Source organism: Spodoptera frugiperda, chromosome 24 (genome assembly GCF_023101765.2).
Source record: "Spodoptera frugiperda isolate SF20-4 chromosome 24, AGI-APGP_CSIRO_Sfru_2.0, whole genome shotgun sequence".
In the NCBI taxonomy this organism is placed as follows: domain Eukaryota; kingdom Metazoa; phylum Arthropoda; class Insecta; order Lepidoptera; family Noctuidae; genus Spodoptera; species Spodoptera frugiperda.
In genome coordinates this window covers 2,010,438-2,035,909 of record NC_064235.1, presented here as the reverse complement: position 1 = coordinate 2,035,909, position 25,472 = coordinate 2,010,438, and the positions used below count along the sequence as shown (strand labels likewise).

The window sequence follows — 25,472 nt, the reverse complement described above, 5'->3', positions numbered from 1 at the left end:
ATCAGAACATGATGATGGTACAGGTCTCCGATTGGGAGAAACTGACGAAATAGTTGCTGAACTCTTTGTTCTAGCTTCAGTGGTATTTCGATACTTCGGGGGTATTTAATGCGTCAAAGACCGAAGTGAACAGATTGAATAGCAGAGTGACCATTCACAACATATGTACGAAAGGTATAGAAATATTTCAATACTTTTAACATCAGCTTCGGTGAAGGCCAATTAAAAGATGCCAAGGGTAAATTTCGACATTAATTTTGAGCATAGAAACTCTTTGACCATGTACCTATATATTTGTTTCACACGTTGTCAAAGTCAGTCAGAAAGTTTCGACGATTCTATCACTGATCAAATGCCAAGATTGCGAATTTGGGACCTTACGTGTTGGACACACGTAAGGTCCCAAATTCGCAAGGTATATTTTTATCGCAAATCTGTATATAGACCTGTCGCACATTTTATTAATTTAGAATGTCTCACGAATATAAAAGCAAAGGATGAGGTCCTAAAACCTACAGATGGTAAGCAAAGACTAAAACTAACTACATATTATGTTAACCGAAGAAAATTATCTCCGAGGGAGATGAAGGAGTAATGAATGCCATGATATTTTACATTTAAGGCAAAGAATATTCCACACATGATGTCATGGAACAGGTCTCCGACCAATGCCGTAACAATACCGAATAAATGGGTATTTTGACTCCAGACAGCCTGAAGCACCAGCTTGGAGGAGTCAACGGATTGGCTGCCGAGAATGAGAGAGAGAGAGAAAACAATAATGACAGAGACAGACGAGAATGCTACTAAGCTGGATTTAAGGAATAATTACTTCGAAGAGAATGATCACCGGGAGAGATGAAGGTGCTCATTACCCAAATGCTTGCACATGATATTTTACATTTAAGGCAAAGAATATTCCACACATGATGACATGGTACAGGTCTCCGACCAATGCCATAACAATACCGAATAAATAGGTACTGCGTCACTCTAGAGAGAATACCGACAGACAAATGGTCAAACGCAGCAATCACAAGTTGAAGTCAGGACCTCGTCAGACGTGAAGATGGCAATAAAACAGTTGCTAAAAGCTTTATTCTACATTCAGGACACCGAAGTATTGCATCGGGATGTGAAGCCATAATATGAACGACTATAACGATTGGGACCGACGAGAATGCTATTAAGCTGAAGAAAGGAATTATCATTTCGAAGAAAATTATCTCCGAAAGAGATGACGATGCTAATGACACAATTACTGAAAGCGGTATTTTACATTTAAGGCAAAGAATATTCCACACATGATGTCATGGAACAGGTCTCCGACCAATGCCATAACAATACCAAACAAATGGGTACCTCGTCTCTAGAGACAATACCGACAGACAAAGAGACAGAAGATTTCTTACATCATTATCACAGTCCTACATATGGTGAGCGAAGAAAATGATCTCCGGGAGAGATGAAGGTGCTAATGACGCATCTCATAAAAGCCATGGCATTTTACATTTAAGGCAACAAAATATTCCATCAGGAAATGAAGAATATGATGACATACCGACAGAAATTCCAACAATTCTAGACGAAGCAAAACGCTACTTGTCCAACTATAAGGATCGTCTAAATAGCCACCCAAACCCGCTATCTAGTGAGCTCCTACAAAGAAGACCGATTAAAAGACTCAAGAGAGCCGACGTGCTGAATAATCTGGGGGGATGGAGCAGTGGCCCCGTCTCGTCAAACGCCTACCTCTTACTCCTCACTTGATTATAGTCTAGCGACTGATCGCAGGTTTATAAAATAGTAAAAAAAAATACTGACAGACAAATGGTCAGGCGCGGCAAACACACTTACTTAAGTTAGGTCTACGTTAGAAGTAAAGATGGCGGTAAAACAGTTGCTGAATGCTTTATTTCAATCAATGTTTGATGAGGCCGTGGTACTCATATATCTTTTGGATTAAAGAATCTATCTCAGTAAAACATGTCTACGGAAGAGATGGGGACACGAGGTGCCATGGAAAAATGGTGGCAAAGGCTGGAGCTATACCTGCTGGTGTCTGGCTTGGATAAGTGTGATGAGAAGCGGAAGGTGGCAATTCTGCTGCACAACATAGGAACGAAAGGTATAGAAATAATTTAACACTTTCAATATCAGCTTCGATGAAGCCCAATTAAAAGATGTCAAGGCAAAAATCGACAATTATTTATCCTAGAAAAAAATTTAACAATATACCAATATTTTTTCAGGAGTCAGTCAGAAAGTATCGACGATTTTATCACCAATCAAATGGGTACTGCGTCTCCAGACAGAATACCGACAGACAGAGACAGAAGATGTCTCAATCACGGCGCTACGCGACATTAAGTGCAGTAACTTGCAACATGGACGCATCATGATCCACATCGAAGTGTGAAGACACTGAATGCTGCATCCTCTTCAGTCAGAGTATGATATCGTCGTGTTGTTAGCACTCTCAAGTCAGGCCCTCGGTAGAAGTAACGCTGGCAATAAAACAGTTGCTAAATGCTTTACTTTACATTCAGGACACCGAAGTATTTCATCGGGATGTGAAGCCATAACAGGTCCAGCGCAGAGAGAACGGTACATTGTAATAGGTTGACTGTATACAGCGCACCACAGCCTGGAGGAGTCAATAGCCAAAGAGAATAGTAGCACTCTGGGTACAGGCTCCCGGACCTGAGATATTTTATTTAATTGTAATTAATGGTAATTAATGGAGCAGACGTATCACCTGATGGTAAGCAATCGCCGCCGCCCATGGACACTTGAAACACCAGAGGCGTTACAAGTGCGTTGCCGGCTTTTGGGGGTTAGGAATTTAAGGGTTGTTGGGGAATCGGGGATTGAGAAGATTGGGAAGGGAGGAATTGGGCCTCCGGGAACCTCACTCACACAACGAAACACAACGCAAGCGTTGTTTCACGCCGGCCCATTCGTGCCGAAGCATGGCTCTCCCACACTTGAAATACTTTAACAAAACCTGAGATACTTTCGGGTAAGTTTCCCTTTGAACTAAGTCTACGCTCACTCTCAGTAGTCCGCTATTCCACCATTAAAGTGGTGAGGGCCACGGTGCAGCAAGAGATACAGATTTCCTTGTAATTAAACAATTGCGAATACAACAAAAATGACGGAGACAGACCAGAATGCTATTAAGCTAGAAGAAGGAATGATCACTTCGTAGCTCTGAAGAGAATCATGAACACATGAAGCTCATCGAGATTTGCAGTACTAGGCCTGCAGCGGCCAATGAGTATCAGGCAGAGTGTTACTTGGTGCTAAAGTACAGCGAGTATGATCTAGCTGGACTTCTGTCTCATACAAAAGTCAGATTTTCCTTATGTGAGACTAAAATGGTACTGAAACAGTTGCTGAACTCTTCTACGAGAGAGATCAGAGAAGATTCTCTTAGGCAGAACATAACTGCTGCAGTAGCAAATGCTGTGGAAGGAAAAGTGTTGTGTTTCACATCCCCTGGGGCCTTAGTCTGCTATTACAATTGTGTCAGAATGGTCGATCACTGAGCAGTGCGAGAGGGACGGAGCTATGTAGGTTGTATAGCTCCGTCCCTCTTGCACTGTAATAGCAGACTAAGGCCCCTGATTTTTCTTCTGTGAGACTATAACAGTTGCTGAACTCTTCTACGAGAGAGATCAGAGAAGATTCTCTGAAGCAGAACATGCCTGCTGCAGTAGCAAATGCTGTGGGAGCAAAAGTGTTGTTTCACATCCCCTGGTCACAACTTGCCTGAGCTTGCTCGATTGTTTTATTCGTTGGGTCATTTCGGGCAGAAGTATTAGAAGATCCATTTAATATTTCACATATATTTCTAGCTCTTCGGGAAATAATGTTTGTAAATACAGATTCGTGTCATATTGCTGAAATGCATGGACCCTTGCCGGATTCGTTACACACAGATATTTAATCTTATTGTGGCTGACTTTTAAGGGTCAGAAGATCTGAGAAGGAGGGTCCTCCGACCTAACAGGCGACCGTGCTTGGCGGGCTACTGCCCTTCATTTCTTCGGTCTATCTTCAGTGCAATTTTAGCATTTCGAAGACCGGAGTGAACAGATTGAATAACAGAATGACCATACTAAAGCATCGGACTCGGAGATACTTTTGGGTGAATTTCTCTTATTCACTGATCCACCTAATCAGCTGATGGTCAGCAATTACCGCCGCCCGTGTCCAAACATGACGCAAGTGTTGTTAACACCGGTTTCCAGAGAGACCGTGATATGCATATATCATAAACTGACAAAGAGAAGGCTGGTGGTGGTGATCCCCAAATAGATTTGTTGATAAAACCAAAGAATGAGGTCATAAGATCTACTTATGGTAAATAAAGGACTAAAGTGAATCTCCGGGAGAGATGAAGATACTAATGATCCTAATGCACATTTTACATTTAAGGCAACAAAATATGCCATCAGAACATGATGATGGTACAGTATAAGTTTTTAAACTGACATGGTCACTAACACTATTATTAGAAATTATAACGGGATATTTACCATGTTTATTCATTTTATCGAGTTTCCGATATTTCGGCACTCAACTGTCGAGGGCTTGGAATCCAGTGGTCCAACTATGTAAAACCCGCAAAACCGCCAAGAAAGAAGAAAGTTCGCGAGCGGACACAGTGAGTTTTGTGTGTCGAGAGTTAAGCCGAGTTACAAGTGACAATGGTAGTGGTATTACCGGTGTCAGCAAAAAACGAACAAGAAAGCGGGTAGACCGATTTGTCTGCTCGTAAACACCCACCCGCATTTACTCCAGTTAATCCGTGAACATGGCGCTTGCAACAGTGCCGAAATATCGGAAACTCGATAAAATGAATAAACATGGTAAATATCCCGTTATAAGTTCTAATAATAATGATGGTACAAGTCTCCGATTGAGAGAAACTGACGAAATAGTTGCTGAACTCTTTGTTCTATCTTCAGGTGGTATTTTGGTACTTCAAGGGCAATTAACGCGTCAAAGACTGGAGTGAACAGATTGAATAGCAGTGTGACCATTCACAACATAGGGGGCGAAAGGTATAGAAATATTCAATACTTTTAACATCAGCTTCGATGAAGCCCAATTAAAAGATGCCAAGGGTAAATTTCGACATTAATTTTAAGCCTAAAAACTCTTTGACAATGTACCAATATATTTGTTTCACGCGTAGATAAAGTCAGTCAGAAAGTATCGACGATTGTATCACTGATCAAATGCCAAGATTGCCAATTTTTGACCCTACAATGTGAATCCAAGGGATATTTTAATCGGAAATCTCCAATTTAGATCTGTCGCACATTCTATTAATTTAGAATGTCTAACGAACGGAAGAATAAATGATTATAAAGAGTTGATAAAAGCGAAGGATGAGGTCATAAAACCTACATATTATGGTAACCGAAGAAAATGATCTCCGAAACCAATGAATGCGATGTAATTTTACATTTAGGGCAACAAAATATTCCACCAGGTAAGCAAAGACTAAGACTAACTACATATTATGATAACCGAAGAAAATTATATCCGAGAGAGATGAAGGAGTAATGAATGCCATGATATTTTACATTTAAGGCAAAGAACATTCCCTCAGGACATGATGACATGGTCTCCGACTAATACCATAACAATACCGAATGAATGGGTACTGCGTCTCCAGACAGACAGCCTGGAGCACCAGCTTGGAGGAGTCAACGGATTGGCTGCCGAGAATGAGAGAGAGAAAACAATGATGACATAGACAGACGAGAATGCTATTAAGCTGGAGAAAGGAATTATCATTTCGAAGAAAATGATCTCCGGGAGAGATGAAGGTGCTAATGACGCATCTCATAAAAGCCATGGCATTTTACATTTAAGGCAAAGAATATTCAATCAGGAAACGAAGAATATGATGATATACTGACACGACAGACAAATGATCAGACGCGGAAAAGAAACTTACTTAAGTTAGGTCTTCGTTAGAAGTAAAGATGGCGGTAAAACAGTTGCTGAATGCTTTATTTCAATCAATGTTTAACACCGATTCCCTGAGAGGCCGTGGTACTCATATATCTTTTGGATTAGAGAATCCATCTCATTGACGAATCGTTTCATCAAAAACCTGCCTACGGAGGAGATGAGGACACGAGGTGCAATGGAAAAATGGTGGCAAAGGCTGGAGCTATACCTGCTGGCGCCCGGCTTTGATCTCTGATGAGAAGCGGAAGGTGGCAATTCTGCTGCACAACATAGGGGGCGAAAGGTATAGAAATAGTTCAATACTTTTAACATCAGCTTCGATGAAGCCCAATTTAAAGATGTCAAGGCCAAATTCGACAATTATTTTGAGCGTAGAAAAAAATTGATAATATACCAATATTTTTTCAGGAGTCAGTCAGAAAGTATCGACGATTTTATCACCAATCAAATGGGTACTGCGTCTCCAGACAGAATACCGACAGACAAAGAGACAGAAGACTTCCCAATCACGGCGCTACGCGACATTAAGACCGTGCAGTAACTTGCAACATGGACGCATCATGAACCACATCGAAGTGTGAAGACACTGAATGCTGCTTCCTCTTCAGTCAGAGTATGGTATCGTCGTGATGTTCGCACTCTCAAGTCAGGACCTCGTCAGAAGTAAGGATGGCGGTAAAACAGTTGCTAAATGCTTTACTTTACATTCAGGACACCGAAGTATTGCATCGGGATGTGAAGCCATAATATGAACGACTATAACGATTGGGACCGACGAGAATGCTATTAAGCTGAAGAAAGGAATTATCATTTCGAAGAAAATGTTCTCCGGGAGAGATGAAGGTGCTAATGACGCATCTCATAAAAGCCATGGCATTTTACATTTAAGGCAAAGAATATTCCATCAGTAAATGAAGAATATGATGATATACCGACAGAAATTCCAACAATTCTAGACGAAGCAAAACGCTACTTGTCCAACTATAAGGATCGTCTAAATAGCCATCCAAACCCGCTATCTAGTGAGCTCCTACAAAGAAGACCGATTCAAAGACTCAAGAGAGCCGACGTGCTGAATAATTAAGGGGGGATGGAGCAGTGGCCCCGTCTCGTCAAACGCCTACCTCTTCCACCTCACTTGATTATAGTCTAGCGACTGATCGCAGGTTTATAAAATAATAAAAAAAAATACCGACAGACAAATGGTCAGGCGCGGCAAACACACTTAAGTCAGATCCTCGTCAGAGGTAAAGATGTCGGTAAAACATTCAGGACACCGAAGTATTGCATCAGGACCTGAAGCCATAATAAGTCCAGCGCAGAGAGAACGGTACATTGTAATTGGTTGACTGTATACAGCGCACCACAGCCTGGAGGAGTCCACAGCTAATGAGGATAGTAACACTCTGGTACAAGCTCCCGGACCTGAGATACTTTCGGGTAAGTTTCCCTTTGAACTAAGTCTACGCTCACTCTCAGTAGTCCTGCCCGCTATACTCTCTCTCTACTCGACAGGAGTCCACCATAATTATGGAGAGGGTGACGGTGGACGGAGCAAGAGAGTCCTAAGATTTCTTAGTCGTAAAACAATTGGGAATTCAAACAATTACAACAGAGAGACAGACCAGAATGCTATTAGGTAAGCTGAAAAAAGGAATTATCATTTCGAAGAAATTGATCTCAGGGAGAGATGAAGGTGCTCATTACCCAAATGCTTGCACATGATATTTTACATTTAAGGCAAAGAATATTCCATCAGAACATGACGTCATGGAACAGGTCTCCGACCAATGCCGTAACAATACCGAATGAATGGGTACTGCGTCTCCAGACAGACAGCCTGAAGCATCACAGCTTGGAGGAGTCAACGGATTGGCTGCCGAGAATGAGAGAGAGAGAGAAAACAATAATGACAGAGACAGACGAGAATGCTACTAAGCTGGAGAAAGGAATTATCACTTCGAAGAAAATGATCTCCGGGAGAGATGAAGGTGCTAATGACGCATCTCATAAAAGCCATGGCATTTTACATTTAAGGCAACAAAATATTCCATCAGGAAATGAAGAATATGATGATATACCGACAGACAAATGGTCAGGCACAACATCCACACTTAAGTCAGGTCCTTGTCAGAAGTATAGATGGCAATAAAACAGTTGCTAAATGCTTTATTCTACATTCAGGACACCGAAGTATTGACGGACGTGAAGCCATAACATGTCCTGCGCAGAGAGAACTGTACATTGTAATTGGTTGATTGTATACAGCGCACCACAGCCTAGAGGAGTCCACAGCCAGCGAGGATAGTAGCACTCTGGTACAGGCTCCCGGACCTGAGATACTTTCGGGTAAGTTTCCCTTGAACTAAATCTGCTCTCACTCTGAGTAGTCCCGCCCACTATTCCACCGCTATAGTGGAGAGAGCGACGGTGCAGCAAGAGAGATACATTTCCTTGTAATTAAACAATTGCGAATACAACAAAAATGACGGAGACAGACCAGAATGCTATTAAGCTGGAAGAAGGAATAATCACTTCGTCGCTCTAAAGAGAATCATGAACACATGAAGCTCATCGAGATTTGCAGTACTAGGCCTGCAGCGGCCAATGAGTATCAGGCAGAGTGTTACTTGGTGCTGAAGTACTGAGAGTACGATCTGGCTGGACTTCTGTCCCACACAAAAGTCAGATTTTCCTTATGTGAGACTAAAATGGTACTGAAACAGTTGCTGAACTCCTCTACGAGAGAGATCAGAGAAGATTCTCTTAGGCAGAACATAACTGCTGCAGTAGCAAATGCTGTGGAAGGAAAAGTGTTGTGTTTCACATCCCCTGGGGCCTTAGTCTGCTATTACAATTGTGTCAGAATGGTCGATCACTGAGCAGTGCGAGAGGGACGGAGCTATGTAGGTTGTATAGCTCCGTCCCTCTTGCACTGTAATAGCAGACTAAGGCCCCTGGTTGGACTTCTGTCTCATACAAAAGTCAGATTTTCCTTATGTGAGACTAAAATGGTACTGAAACAGTTGCTGAACTCTTCTACGAGAGAGATCAGAGAAGATTCTCTCAAGCAGAACATGCCTACTGCAGTAGCAAATGCTGTGGGAGCAAAAGTGTTGTTTCACATCCCCTGGTCACAATTTACCTGAGCTTGCTCGATTGTTTCATTCTTTGAGTAATTTCGGGTAGAAGTATTAGAAGATCCATTTATTATTTCACATATATTTCTAGCTCTTCAGGAAATAATGAATAATGTTTGTTAACAGATCCGTTGGACATCGACTGGGTCATATTGCTAATGCATGTTTAGGGAACAGCGAGTAAAGTTCCCTAAGAAAAGGAGGATCCTCCGACCAGGCGAGGTGATCATGCCTGGCGGGCTTTCTGCCCAACTGTTGTTCGTTGGGATTTTCTATCCGTGTTAATTCGCATGTAAACTTCATATGTGTGATGTTGAGACGGCTGTCGATGCTTGAGATGAGCGGTGCCAGAGCCAGTGTAGAATGTCCCTTAGTTCCAGTGAGTCGGAACTGTGCCGCTGAATGCCCAGTGAGTCGGGTGAGCGGTGCAGGGTGATACTCCAGTGAGTCGGAGTAGTGAAGCTCGCAGTGTCCCACGGTGAGTCGGGGAATAGATGCTGCGAGGGTAGGTGCGTAGTGGCGGGCGTCTGCGTTGACGGGAGGAAGACGTCCTCAGACCGTGTGCAGAGTGCTGTGCCTAGACGCTGATGAGGCCGTAGGGAAGAACCAGGCTGCATATCTTCGATGTAGCGTGTGGTGGTCCCTGATGAGGCCGAGGATGCTGGTTGGCTGCGACTTGATTACAGCTCAGCGGAGAAGTGATGGGTAAGGGAGATGGCGATAAGGATGACGGTGCTGATCTGCTCCGTGAAGGTTGGTTTCAATCACGTCGGGGGTCACCACTTTAGGGAACAGCGAGTAAAGTTCCCTAAGAAAAGGAGGATCCTCCGACCAGGCGAGGTGATCATGCCTGGCGGGCTTTCTGCCCAACTGTTGTTCGTTGGGATTTTCTATCCGTGTTAATTCGCATGTAAACTTCATATGTGTGATGCAGGATATTTATGACGTCATCCATTGATTTGCTCGTCGATAGTCTATGTGCGACTTCTGTCATCTGTCATCTGTCACTTGTCAGAGTGTCGCCACACATGGACCCTTGTGCACAGATTCGTGACACACAGATATTTAATCTTATTGTGGGTGACTTTTAAGGCTCAGAAGATCTAAGAAGACCCTCCTTCTCAGATCTTCTGGCCCCTCTGACCTAACAGGCGACCGTGCTTGGCGGGCTACTGCCCTTCGTATCTTCGTTTTATCTTCAGTGCAACTTTAGCATTTCGAGGGTATTTAATGCGTCAAAGACCGGAGTGAACAGATTGAATAACAGAATGACCATTAGGGTGTCCCAGCCAAGTAGGGCGAAAAAAAAATTTTCGATTTTAAGTACGCATACCCTCTATATTTTTTCTATTTGACCATAATAACTAAAATAAAAAATATCATTGGTATCGGATAACGGGAACCCGTGCCGACTTGATGTCAAAGTTTCAAGAAAAAAATTGTATGGAGATTGTAAGGAAAATCACTTTATAGTCCGGTCAATATACGATATTGAAATATCAAAAATTCCGACAGAGCTGAATTTTGGTACAGACCTTTATTTTACTATAAAGATTAAAATATTAAAAGTCCCCATCTATCCCATATGTGCTTCAAAAGTTATTCGGGGTCAATGGTCAAGATTTTAGGTTTTTTGAGTTTTTCTCAAAAACCGTAAATTTTTTGAAAAAATACTTCAGACCAAATTTGTAGATCTCAAAATTCTCTACAAAATGGTCCTTATAAGTTTTTCTATAAGTATTACCGTTTCTAAGATAGATTCGTGTGTCCCCACACACATTTTTCCACTTTGGAAGCGTCTAACTTTCAAACGATTGATTTTGACGAAAAGTGGTTTTAGAAACCTTAATGTCTTTTTTAAAGACCTATCCATAGACACCCATCACGGATATGTAAGCTGAAAAAAATTTTTTTTTAATCAGCTCCATGTATGGAGTGCCCCCTTTACTTTTTAAATTTATGATTTTTTATTCAAAATTCGAATAGCGGTTACCGAAATACACCATCTTACAAAGTTTCAACTATGTAGGCCCAACAGTTTCGGAAATAAATGTCTGTCCGTCCGTCCGTCCGTCCGTCCGTATGTCACAGCCTGTTGGGCCACGAAACTGTTGGGCCTACATAGTTGAAACTTTGTAAGATGGTGTATTTCGGTAACCGCTATTCGAATTTTGAATTAAAATTTATAAATTTAAAAAGTAAAGGGGGCACCCCATACATGGAACTGATTAAAAAAAATTTTTTTTTCAGCTTACATATCCGTGATGGGTGTCTATGGATAGGTCTTTAAAAAAGACATTAAGGTTTCTAAAACCACTTTTCGTCAAAATCAATCGTTTGAAAGTTAGACGCTTCCAAAGTGGAAAAATGTGTGTGGGGACACACGAATCTATCTTAGAAACGGTAATACTTATAGAAAAACTTATAAGGACCATTTTGTAGAGAATTTTGAGATCTACAAATTTGGTCTGAGGTATTTTTTTGAAAAAACTTACAGTTTTTGAGAAAAACTCAAAAAACCTAAAATATTGAACTTTGACCTCGAATAACTTTTGAAGCATATATGGGATCGATGGGGACTTTTAAATTTTTAATCTTTATAGTAAAATAAAGGTCTGTACCAAAATTCAGCTCTGTCGGAATTTTTGATATTTCAATATCGTAAATTGACCGGACTATTTACGCTTTTACTGTGCAGTCCAACTTTACAGTTAAAACTGCGCAGTTAAAAGGTGTGTAGCGTGCTTTACATAAAACGAATTAAAGTTTTGGAGCTGGAGCCCGCTACGTCATTTCTTAGTAGTACTTAGAAGTGACGTCACACGATCCTTCAAATTGATATATCATCGAAAGTATTTGTTTCCGTGAAAAAGTAAAAAATACGCGTCTAATGTTTTAAAATAATCTACAAGACGGACATTGAAAATCTCTATTATATTTAACTTTTTTACACCCTTCTCAAACTTTTTAATTCTACGTTCATTCTGATCAAGTAATCATAAATCATAATACATATCTAATATTCTGTCACTTTCTTTTGTTTATCCATTACCTTTCACACATAGTCTTTTCTCTTAATTCCAATTAATATCATTTGTCATTATCATAATACTTAAAAACACACCACAATGTATATGTATGCTCATAACTCCTAAACAACTGCATCAAATAGGATCATTCTTTCTTAGCTCGTTATTGTTAAAAGAAAACTACAATACATTTACTGGGAACATTTAAAACAGGTACCAGTTAGAAATGGCTTTGTTAGACTACCACAGATGGGGCCCAGTAGATCTGATGCCCGATCCGGAGCTGCAGACTACCTAGCGGATTTACCGGGGCTCTCAAAGCAGGAGAAGGAACGGTTGGTTTTTACTCAGTCAAGAGTCTGATACTCCTTCTCGCCTCGTCTAAGGCAGGAGAAGTCATTGGATGATTTTCTCCCCTCAAAAAAAAAGCTAGGAATGACGCAGGGAAGAACTCTTTGTGTGATCGACAAATTGTTGTTTCGGGTCTGGGTGTCATGTATGTTTATAAACGCACACACGACACAGGATAAATCCTAGTGTGGGGCAACGTTTAATATAAACATAAAATAGACTGCAAAGAAACACAACAAAATGACTGACACGACAAAACAGCCCTGCAAACTATTAAGGAGTTTCTTGTTCGTTCATCTCATTTAGGAATGAGCACCTAGCTTCATTGTCAGACTATTACATTTTAACGTATCAAAAGACTGACCCTTCGAAGCAGTGACGGACCGTGGGTAACTAACATACAAGTTGCAAATGACAAAACTATCAAATAATAAACGCTGTATAAACAATGTACAAGAAAACAGACAAAAAGAAGGCTGGTGGTGGTGATCCCCAAATAGATTTGTTGACAAAACCAAAGAATGAGGTCATAAGATCTACTTATGGTAAGTAAAGACTAAAGTGAATCTCCAGGAGAGATGAAGATACTAATGATCCTAATGCACATTTTACATTTAAGGCAACAAAATATGCCATCAGGACATGATGATGGTACAGTATAAGTTTTTAAACTGACATGGTCACTAACACTATTATTAGAAATTATAACGGGATATTTACCATGTTTATTCATTTTATCGAGTTTCCGATATTTCGGCACTCAACTGTCTAGGGCTTGGAATCCAGTGGTCCAACTGTGTAAAACCCGCAAAACCGCCAAGAAAGAAGAAAGTTCGCGAGCGGACACAGTGAGTTTTGTGTGTCGAGAGTTAAGCCGAGTAACAAGTGACAATGGTAGTGGTATTACCGGTGTCAGCAAAAAACGAACGAGAAAGCGGGTAGACCGATTTGTCTGCTCGTAAACACCCACCCGCATTTACTCCAGTTAATCCGTGAACATGGCGCTTGCAACAGTGCCGAAATATCGGAAACTCGATAAAATGAATAAACATGGTAAATATCCCGTTATAAGTTCTAATAATAATGATGGTACAGGTCTCCGATTGGGAGAAACTGATGAAGTAGTTGCTGAACTCTTTGTCCTAGCTTCAGTGGTATTTTGGTACTTCAAGGGCAATTAACGCGTCAAAGACTGGAGTGAACAGATTGAATAGCAGTGTGACCATTCACAACATAGGGGGCGAAAGGTATAGAAATATTCAATACTTTTATTATCAACCCTTAATGAAGCCCAATTAAAAGATGCCAAGGGTAAATTTCGACAATTATTTTAAGCATAAAAACTCTTCGATAAATTCCCTATATATTTGTTTCACACGTAGTCAAAGTCAGTCAGAAAGTATCGACGATTTTATCACTGATCAAATGCCAAGTTTGCGAATTTGGGACCCTACGTGTGTCCATGGTAAGGTATATTTTTATAGCAAGTCTCTAATTTAGATCTGTCGTACATTTTATTAATTTGGAATATTTCACGAACGGAAGAATAAATGATTATAAAGAGTTGATAAAAGCAAAGGATGAGGCCATAAAACCTACATATGGTAAGCAAAAACTAAAACTAACTACATATTATAGTAACCGAAGAAAATTATCTCCGAGGGAGATGAAGGAGTAATGAATGCCATGATATTTTACATTTAAGGCAAAGAATATTCCACACATGATGACATGGAACAGGTCTCCGACCAATGCCGTAACAATACCGAATAAATGGGTACTGCGTCTCCAGACAGACAGCCTGGAACCACAGCTTGGAGGAATCAACGGATTGGCTGCCGAGAATGAAAGAGAGAAAACAATGATGACAGAGACAGACGAGAATGCTAAATTTAAACTGAAGAAAGGAATTATCACTTCGAAGAAAATGATCTCCGGGAGAGATGAAGGTGCTCATTACCCAAATGCTTGCACATGGTATTTTACATTGAAGGCAACATAATATTCCATCAGAACATGATGACATGGAACAGATCTCCGAGCAATGCCATAACAATACCAAACAAATGGGTACCTCATTATTTTATTATAACTTTCGTAAGACATACTAAATTAATTATTATGTTATCGGCTTACTCACGTACTGTTTTGACGAGGAACTCGACTCGCGGCGATTGTAGCAGCGCGACAATCGCCGCGTCGTGTGTCGCGGAATGCTGCTCATGAATATGAGCCTCTAGCATGGCTTGAAACTAGTCGAGTTCCTCGTCAAAACAGTACGTGAGTAAGCCGATAACATAATAATTAAATGGGTACCTCGTCTCTAGAGACAATACCGACAGACAAAGAGACAGAAGATTTCTTAATCACAGTCCTACATATGGTGAGCGAAGAAAATGATCTCCGGGAGAGATGAAGGTGCTAATGACGCATCTCATAAATGCCATGGCATTTTACATTTAAGGCAAACAATATTCTATCAGGACATGATGACATGGTACAGGGTCTCCGATTGGGAGAAACTGATGAAGTAGTTGCTGAACTCTTTGTGCTAGCTTCAGTGGTATTTTGTTACTTCGGTGGTATTTAATGCGTCAGAGACTGGAGTGAACAGATTGAATAGCAGAGTGACCATTCACAACATATGTACGAAAGGTATAGAAATATTTCAATACTTTTAACATCAGCTTCGGTGAAGGCCAATTAAAAGATGCCAAGGGTAAATTTCGACATTAATTTTGAGCATAGAAACTATTCGATAATGTCCCTATATATTTGTTTCACACGTAGTCAAAGTCAGTCAGAAAGTATCGACGATTTTATCACTGATCAAATGCCAAGTTTGCGAATTTGGGACCCTACGTGTGTCCATGGTAAGGTATATTTTAATCGGAAATCTCCAATTTAGATCTGTCGCACATTCTATTAATTTAGAATGTCTAACGAACGGAAGAATAAATGATTATAAAGAGTTGATAAAAGCGAAGGATGAGGTCATAAAACCTACATATGGTAAGCAAAGACTAAAACTAACTACATATTATGGTAACCGAAGAAAATGATCTCCGAGGGAGATGAAGGAGTAATGAATGCCATGATATTTTACATTTAAGGCAAAGAATATTCCACACATGATGACATGGCACAGGTCTCCGACCAATGCCATGACAATACCGAATGAATGGGTACTGCGTCTCCAGACAGACAGCCTGGAGCACCACAGCTTGAAGGAGTCAACGGATTGGCTGCTGAGAATGAGAGAGAGAAAACAATAATGACAGAGACAGACGAGAATGCTATTAAGCTGGAGAAAGGAATTATCATTTCGAAGAGAATGATCACCGGGAGAGATGAAGGTGCTCATTACCCAAATGCTTGCACATGATATTTTACATTTAAGGCAAAGAATATTCCACACATGATGACATGGTACAGGTCTCCGACCAATGCCATAACAATACCGAATAAATGGGTACTGCGTCACTCTAGAGAGAATACCGACAGACAAATGGTCAAACACGGCAATCAAGTTGAAGTTAGGTTCTCGTTAGAAGTAAAGATGGCAGTAAAACAGTTGCTAAATGCTTTATTCTACATTCAGAACACCGAAGTATTGCATCGGGACGCGAAGCCATAATATGAACGACTATAATGACTGGGACAGACGAGAAATTTGATGCTAGAGACTGACCCTTCGAAGCAGTAACGGACCGTGCGTAACTAACAAACTAATAGAAATTGCTAATGAAACAAAACTATCAAATAATAAACTCTGCATTCAAAATATACAAGAAAACAGACAAAGATATGACTGGTGGTGGTGATCCCTACATAGATTTGTTGATAAAACCAAAGGATGATGTCATAAGATCTACTTATGGTAAGCAAAGACAAAAACGAATGATCTCCGGGAGAGATGAAAATGCTAATGATCCTAATGCATAATTTACATTTAAGGCAACAAAATATTCCACCAAGACATGATGATGGTACAGGGGCCTTAGTCTGCTATTACAATTGTGTCAGAATGGTCGATCACTGAGCAGTGCAAGAGGGACGGAGCCATGTAGGTTGTATAGCTCTGTCCCTCTTGCACTGATCAATGATGGACCATTCTGACACAATTGTAATTAGCAGACTAACGCCCCTGGTCTCCGATTGGGAGAAACTGATGAAGTAGTTGCTGAAGTCTTTGTTCTAGCTTCAATGCAATTTTGGTACTTCGAGGGTATTTAACGCGTCAAAGACCGAAGTGAACAGATTGAATAGCAGAGTGACCATTTACAACATATGAACGAAAGGTATAGAAATATATAATACTATTAATATCAACTTCGATGAAGCCAATTAAAAGATGCCAAGGGTAAATTTCGACATTAATTTTGAGCATAGAAACTCTTCGATAATGTCCCTATATATTTGTTTCACACGTTGTCAAAGTCAGTCAGAAAGTATCGACGATTTTATTACTGATCAAATGCCAAGATTGCGAATTTGGGACCCTACGTGTGTCCATGGTAAGGTATATTTTTATAGCAAGTCTCTAATTTAGATCTGTCGCACATTTTATTAATTTAGAATATCTCACGAAAGCTATAATAAAGCTGGAAAAATAAATGATTGTAAAGAGTTGATAAAAGCAAAGGATGAGGTCATAAGACCTACATATTATGGTAACCGAAGAAAATGATCTATGAAACCCATGAATGCGATGTAATTTTACATTTAAGGCTACAAAATATTCCACCAGGTAAGCAAAGACTAAAACTAACTACATATTATGGTAACCGAAGAAAATTATCTCCGAGAGAGATGAAGGAGTAATGAATGCCATGATATTTTACATTTAAGGCAAAGAATATTCCACACATGATGTCATGGAACAGGTCTCCGACCAATGCCATAACAATACCAAACAAATGGGTACTGCGTTGCTCCAGACAGACAGCCTGGAGCACCAGCTTGGAGGAGTCAACGGATTGGCTGCCGAAAATGAGAGAGAGAAAACAATAATGACAGAGACAGACGAGAATGCTATTAAGCTGGAAAAAGGAATTATCAATTCGAAGAAAATGATCTCCGGAAGAGATGAAGGTGCTCATTACCCAAATGCTTGCACATGGTATTTTACAAGGCAACAAAATATTCCATCAGAACATGGTGACATGGAACAGGTCTCCGACCAATGCCATAACAATACCGAATAAATAGGTACTGCGTCACTCTAAAGAGAATACCGACAGACAAATGGTCAAACACGGCAATCAAGTTGAAGTCAGGTACTCGTTAGAAGTAAATATGGCGATAAAACAGTTGCTAAATGCTTTACTTTACATTCAGGACACCGAAGTATTTCATCGGGATGTGAAGCCATAATATGAACGACTATAACGATTGGGACAGACGAGAAAGCTATTAAGCTGAAGAAAGGAATTATCGCTTCGAAGAAAATTATCACCGGAAGAGATGACAATGCTAATGGCACAACTACTTAACGCAGTATTTTACATTTAAGGCAACAAAATATTCCATCAGGAAATGAAGAATATGATGACATACCGACAGAAATTCCAACAATTCTAGGTGAGGCAAAACGCTACTTGTCCAACTATAAGGATCGTCTAAATAGTCACCCAAACCCGCTATCTAGTGAGCTCCTACAAAGAAGACCGATTAAAAGACTCAAGAGAGCCGACGTGCTGAATAATTAAGGGGGGATGGAGCAGTGGCCCCGTCTCGTCAAACGCCTACCTCTTACACCTCAGTTAATTATAGTGTAGCGACTGATCGCAGGTTTATAAAATAATAAAAAAAAATACCGACAGACAAATGGTCAGGCGCGGCAAACACACTTACTTAAGTTAGGTCTACGTTAGAAGTAAAGATGGCGGTAAAACAGTTGCTGAATGCTTTATTTCAATCAATGTTTGATGAGGCCGTGGTACTCATATATCTTTTGGATTAAAGAATCTATCTCAGTAAAACATGTCTACGGAAGAGATGGGGACACGAGGTGCCATGGAAAAATGGTGGCAAAGGCTGGAGCTATACCTGCTGGCGTCCGGCTTGGATAAGTCTGATGAGAAGCGGAAGGTGGCAATTCTCCTGCACAACATAGGAGCGAAAAGTACAGAAATAATTCAATACTTTTAACATCAGCCTTGATGAAGCCCAATTAAAAGATGTCAAGGCAAAAATCGACAATTATTTATCCTAGAAAAAAATTTGACAATATACCAATATTTTTTCAGGAGTCAGTCAGAAAGTATCGACGATTTTATCACTAATCAAATGGGTACCTCGTCTCCAGACAGAATACCGACAGACAGAGACAGAAGACTTCCCAATCACGGCGCTACGCGACATTAAGATCGTCCAGTAACTTGCAACATGGACGCATCATGCACCACATCGAAGTGTGAAGACACTGAATGCTGCATCCTCTTCAGTCAGAGTATGGTATCGTCGTGATGTTCGCACTCTCAAGTCAGGTCTTCGTCAGAAGTAAAGATGTCGATAAAACAGTTGCTAAATGTTTTACTTTACATTCAAGACACCGGAGTACTGCATCGGGATGTGAAGCCATAATATAAACGACTATAACGATTGGGACCGACGAGAATGCTTTTAAGCTGAAGAAAGGAATTATCGTTTCGAAGAAAATTATTTCCGAAAGAGATGATGATGCTAATGGCACAACTGATGATATTTTACATTTAAGGCAACAAAATATTCCATCAGGAAATGAAGAATATGATGATCTACCGACAGAAATTCCTACAATTCTAGACGAAGCAAAACGCTACTTGTCCAACTATAAGGATCGTGTAAATATGGCTATTTTTTTTTTTTTTTTGTTTGGTTGGCCCTAAACCCGCTATCTAGTGAGCTCCTACAAAGAAGACCGATTAAAAGACTCAAGAGAGCCGACGTGCTGAATAATTAAGGGGGATGGAGCAGTGGCCCCGTCTCGTCAAACGCCTACCTCTTCCACCTCACTTGATTATAGTCTAGCGACTGATCGCAGGTTTATAAAATAATAAAAAAAAATACCGACAGACAAATGGTCAGGCGCGGCAAACACACTTACTTAAGTTAGGTCTACGTTAGAAGTAAAGATGGCGGTAAAACAGTTGCTGAATGCTTTATTTCAATCAATGTTTGATGAGGCCGTGGTACTCATATATCTTTTGGATTAGAGAATCCATCTCAGTAAAACATGTCTACGGAGGAGATGGTGACACGAGGTGCCTTGAAAAATGGTGGCAAAGGCTGGAGCTATACCTGCTGGCGTCCGGCTTGAATAAGTCTGATGAGAAGCGGAGGGTGGCAATTCTACTGCACAACATGAGAACGAAATGTATAGAAATAATTCAATACTTTCAATATCAGCCTTGATGAAGCCCAATTAAAAGATGTCAAGACAAAAATTCGACAAATATTTTGAGCGTAGAAAAACATTGGCTATATTTCCATATATTTTTTTCATATGTAGGAGTCAGTCAGAAAGTATCGACGATTTTATCACTAATCAAATGGGTACCGCGTCTCCAGAGAGAATACCGACAGACAAAGAGACAGAAGATCTCCCAATCACGGCGCTACGCGACATTAAGATCGTCCAGTAACTTGCAACATGGACGCATCATGAACCACATCGAAGTGTGAAGACACTGAATGCTGCATCCTCTTCAGTCAGAGTATGGTATCGTCGTGATGTTCGCACTCTCAAGTCAGGTCCTCGTCAGAAGTAAGGATGGCAGTAAAACAGTTGCTAAATGCTTTATTCTACATTCAGAACACCGAAGTATTGCATCGGGATGTGAAGCCGTAATATGAACGACTATAACGATTGGGACAGACGAGAATGCTATTAAGCTGAAGAAAGGAATTATCATTTCGAAGAAAATGATCTACGGAAGAGATGACAATGCTAATGGCACAACTGATTAACGCAGTATTTTACATTTAAGGCAACAGAATATTCCATCAGAACATGACGTCATGGAACAGGTCTCCGACCAATGCCGTAACAATACCGAATGAATGGGTACTGCGTCTCCAGACAGACAGCCTGAAGCATCACAGCTTGGAGGAGTCAACGGATTGGCTGCTGAGAATGAGAGAGAGAGAGAGAGAGAGAGAGAGAGAGAGAGAGAGAGAGAGAGAGAGAAAACAATAATGACAGAGACAGACGAGAATGCTACTAAGCTGGAGAAAGGAATTATCACTTCGAAGAAAATGATCTCCGAAAGAGATGAAGGTGCTAATGACGAAACTCATAAATTCCATGATATTTTACATTTAAGGCAAAGAATATTCCATCAGGAAACGAAGAATATGATGATATACTGACACGACAGACAAATGGTCAGGCGCGGCAAACACACTTAAGTCAGGTCTTCGTTAGAAGTAAAGATGGCGATAAAACAGTTGCTGAATGCTTTATTTCAATCAATGTTTAACACGGATTTCCAGAGAGGCCGTGGTACTCATATATCTTTTGGATTAGAGAATCTATCTCAGTAAAACATGTCTACGGAGGAGATGGTGACACGAGGTGCCATGGAAAAATGGTGGCAAAGGCTGGAGCTATACCTGCTGGTGTCCGGCTTGGATAAATCCGATGATAAACGGAAGGTGGCAATTCTGCTGCACAACAAAGGAATGAAAGGTATAGAAATATTTAATACTTTCAATATCAGTCTCGATGAAGCCCAATTAAAAGGCGTCAAGGCCAAATTCTACATTTATTTTGAGCGTAGAAAAAAATTGACAATGTACCAATATTCTTTCAGGAGTCAGTCAGAAAGTATCGACGATTTTATCACTAATCAAATGGGTACCTCGTCTCCAGACAGAATACCGACAGACAGAGACAGAAGATGTCTCAATCACGGCGCTACGCGACATTAAGTGCAGTAACTTGCAACATGGACGCGTCATGAACCACATCGAAGAGTGAAGACACAGAATGCTGAATCCTCTTCAGTCAGAGTATAATATCGTCGTGATGTTCGCACTCTCAAGTCAGGTCCTTGTCAGAAGTAAATATGGCAATAAAACAGTTGCTAAATGCTTTATTCTACATTCAGGACACCGAAGTATTGCATCGGGATGTGAAGCCATAATATAAACGACTATAACGATTGGGACCGACGAGAATGCTTTTAAGCTGAAGAAAGGAATTATCATTTCGAAGAAAATTATCTCCGGGGAGATGACGATGCTAATGACACAATTACTGAAAGCGGTATTTTACATTTAAGGCAACAAAATATTCCATCAGGAAATGAAGAATATGATGATATACCGACAGAAATTCCAACAATTCTAGACGAAGCAAAACGCTACTTGTCCAACTATAAGGATCGTCTAAATAGCCATCCAAACCCGCTATCTAGTGAGCTCCTACAAAGAAGACCGATTAAAACACTCAAGAGAGCCGACGTGCTGAATAATTAAGGGGAGATGGAGCAGTGGCCCCGTCTCGCCAAACGCCTACCTCTTACATCTTTTGATTATAGTCTATCAACTGATCGCAGGTTAATAAAATAATAAAAAAAATACCGACAGACAAATGGAAGAAACAGACAAAGACAAAAGAAGACAGAAAAAGATTCTCGCGTAGGTGTTGCAAGTGGACACACATCACTTGTGTTAACATAAATTAATTTAATAATATTAAATAAAATAAATTTAACTCACCAATTAAAATTCAATTAATTAAAGTAGTTATAGTGCAGTAAACTGCTTGAATAAAACAAAACGGCATCGGCAAAACGCAACATTCAGACCTTCCCTGTTCAATTTGCTTAGACGATCTCAATGACCACTTCGCTACAGTACCTACTATGGATCGTCTAGTAAAACAAAACACTTTAACATATATTGAAGGTCTGACGCGTCCTAACATCAGAAACCCCTTCTGCTTCGTTCCAGTTGACTTGTCGGAGGTTGGAAGGATTATCCTTTCAATAAAATCCAAAGCGGTAGGTTGTGACAACATTTCTCGTCACATGATTGTTACTGTATTAGATCACCTCCTACCTGCTTTAACCCATGTCATAAATTTTTCCCTTTTTTCCGGAACTTTCCCATCCCTTTGGCGTAGAGCCTTTGTCCGTCCGCTCCCTAAAGTCTCTAGTCCCACTCTTCCGTCCCAATTCCGTCCAATATCTATACTTCCCTTCCTGTCCAAGGTGCTCGAAGCCTGCGTACACAAACAACTTTCGAGTTTCGTATACAGAAATGGACTAATTAGTCCATTACAATCTGGCTTCAGACCAGGCCACAGCACTACTTCAGCCCTCCTTAAAGTGACTGGCGATATTAGAACCGGCTTCGAGAATACCAGAGCCACAGTCCTGGTTTTGGTTGACTTCTCGAATGCCTTCAATATGGTCAGTCACGACATCCTTTTAGCTATCCTATCCCACCTTACAGTCTCTGGCAAGTCACTAGAATGGTTCTCTTCTTATCTTCAGGAGCGTCAGCAGTCGGTCAAATGTGGTGACTCAACATCAAATTGGCGCGAATTAAAAGCTGGCGTTCCTCAAGGCGGTATACTTTCACCTCTCTTATTTTCTATCTTTATTAATCTAATCACCTCTGAACTTCAGTGTTCGTACCATCTGTATGCCGACGACTTGCAACTTTACTGTCAGGCCGGCTTTGATGACTTACCGAGCGCCATCTGTAAAATCAATGATGACTTGTCTGCTATCAGCAGCTGGTCGGCGAGGTTTGGTATTTCGGTGAACCCCAACAAATGCCAGGCGATCATCATTGGAAGCTCTAGGTCTCTGAATAAGGTTGACAATGCATCCCTACCGCCTGTTGTCTTCGACGGTGCGATCGTGCCGTTCAGTAGTGATGTCAAAGATCTCGGCTTACTCATTGACAGTAATTTGAACTGGCAGGCACAAGTCACAAATGTGTGCAAAACGGTCACCGGATCACTGCGGTCTCTTTATCGCGTTAAGAACTTGCTTCCGTCTACCACCAAGTCAATGCTAGTGCAGGCCTTATTGTTCCCTATTATTGATTATGCGGATGTTTGTTATTATGACCTGAATGCAGATCTCCTCAATAAACTGGACCGACTTCTGAATAACTGCATTCGATTCGTTTTCAACCTGCGTAAATATGATCACGTTTCTGCACATCGGTTGCAATTACAGTGGCTGCCCATACGCCAGCGCAGGGAGCAAAGGGCGCTTACCACACTTTTCTCCTTCCTCGATTCACCTTCTTCGCCTAGCTATCTTTCCTCTCTCTTTCAATACACTTGCGCCAACCACAGCAAATATCTACGCTCTTCTAATAACCGTCTCCTTCAGTGTCCTACACATCACACAAAATTTCTTCATTCTTCTTTTTTTATCCAATCTATCTTGCTGTGGAACGCGCTCCCCACCGATGTCAGGTTGCTGTCTGGTCGTTTGACGTTCAAGCGGAGAGTTCGGGAGCTTCTTCTGAAGAGGTTGTCAGAGTCTTCATCGTGATCTTCACTATAAGTAGTATATATGTATTATATGTAGATAGTATATGTAATGTTATTATGTAGGTATATTATGTTTCCATATTATTTAATATATATTGGTATATATTTGTGTAAGTATATTGTATTTCTTTTTTTCCACTTGAGCTTTCTTGATTTGCTTGCTCCGTGCACCTACCACTGGTTTCTCATTGCATCACCTGAAGGTTTGGCTGGTAGAAAATGCCTAAGGCATTAAGCCCACCTAATGTACAAATGTAATTCATGTGCATAAAGAATTAATAAAATAAAAATAAAAATGGTCAGGCGCGGCAAACACACTTAAGTCAGATCCTCGTCAGAAGCAAAGATTGCGGTAAAACATTCAGGACACCGAAGTATTGCATCAGGACCTGAAGCCATAATAAGTCCAGCGCAGAGAGAACGGTACATTGTAATAGGTTGACTGTATACAGCGCACCACAGCCTAGAGGAGTCCACAGCCAGCGAGGATAGTAGCACTCTGGTACAGGCTCCCGGACCTGAGATACTTTCGGGTAAGTTTCCCTTTGAACTAAGTCTACGCTCACTCTCAGTAGTCCTGCCCGCTATACTCTCTCTCTCTACTCGACAGGAGTCCACCATAATTATGGAGAGGGTGACGGTGGACGGAGCAAGAGAGTCCTAAGATTTCTTAGTCGTAAAACAATTGGGAATTCAAACAATTACAACAGAGAGACAGACCAGAATGCTATTAGGTAAGCTGGAAAAAGGAATTATCATTACGAAGAAAATTATCTCCGGGAGAGATGAAGGTGCTAATGATGTAACTCATGAATGCGATGTAATTTTACATTTAAGGCAAAGAATATTCCACACATGACGTCATGGAACAGGTCTCCGACCAATGCCGTAACAATACCGAATGAATGGGTACTGCGTCTCCAGACAGACAGCCTGAAGCATCACAGCTTGGAGGAGTCAACGGATTGGCTGCTGAGAATGAGAGAAAGTGATAGAGTGAACACTCTGGTACAGACTGCCCAATATTCCACCATTAAAGTGGAGAGGGCCACGGTGCAGCAAGAGAGACAGATTTCCTTGTAATTAAACAATTGCGAATACAACAAAAATGACGGAGACAGACCAGAATGCTATTAAGCTGGAAGAAGGAATAATCACTTCGTCGCTCTAAAGAGAATCATGAACACATGAAGCTCATCAAGATTCGCAGTACTAGGCTAGCAGCGGCCAATGAGTATCAGGCAGAGTGTTACTTGGTGCTGAAGTACTGAGAGTACGATCTGGCTGGACTTCTGTCCCACACAAAAGTCAGATTTTCCTTATGTGAGACTAAAATGGTACTGAAACAGTTGCTGAACTCTTCTACGAGAGAGATCAGAGAAGATTCTCTTAGGCAGAACATAACTGCTGCAGTAGCAAATGCTGTGGAAGGAAAAGTGTTGTGTTTCACAT

General features: G+C 40.8%; 1 protein-coding gene and 1 long non-coding RNA gene across 6 annotated transcripts in view; both read left to right on the top strand.

Annotated features, from left to right (window-relative positions):
* The window catches only part of LOC126912259 (uncharacterized), an 11,406-nt gene extending 3,226 nt beyond the window's left edge, over positions 1 to 8,180 (top strand). The window contains exons 2-3 of one of the 2 annotated variants that reach the window (XR_007706867.1): positions 590 to 657; positions 7,774 to 8,180. Coding sequence is in view for 1 of the 2 variants with exons in the window: in XM_050703817.1 (XP_050559774.1) it covers positions 641 to 657; positions 7,774 to 8,146 (390 nt within the window). In the remaining variant the exon portion in view is untranslated. Of the gene's footprint in view, positions 1 to 490; positions 658 to 7,773 lie in introns of those variants that run through there. The other variant, XM_050703817.1, reaches the window with a different exon arrangement.
* The window catches only part of LOC126912280 (uncharacterized), a 27,435-nt gene extending 1,963 nt beyond the window's left edge, over positions 1 to 25,472 (top strand). Inside the window, exons 2-5 of one of the 4 annotated variants that reach the window (XR_007706906.1) lie at positions 24 to 174; positions 15,170 to 15,392; positions 17,037 to 17,400; positions 24,893 to 25,472. This is a non-coding gene — a long non-coding RNA (uncharacterized LOC126912280). Of the gene's footprint in view, positions 1 to 23; positions 175 to 15,169; positions 15,527 to 17,036; positions 17,592 to 17,688; positions 17,808 to 24,892 lie in introns of those variants that run through there. The other 3 variants (XR_007706907.1, XR_007706905.1, XR_007706904.1) reach the window with 3 other exon arrangements.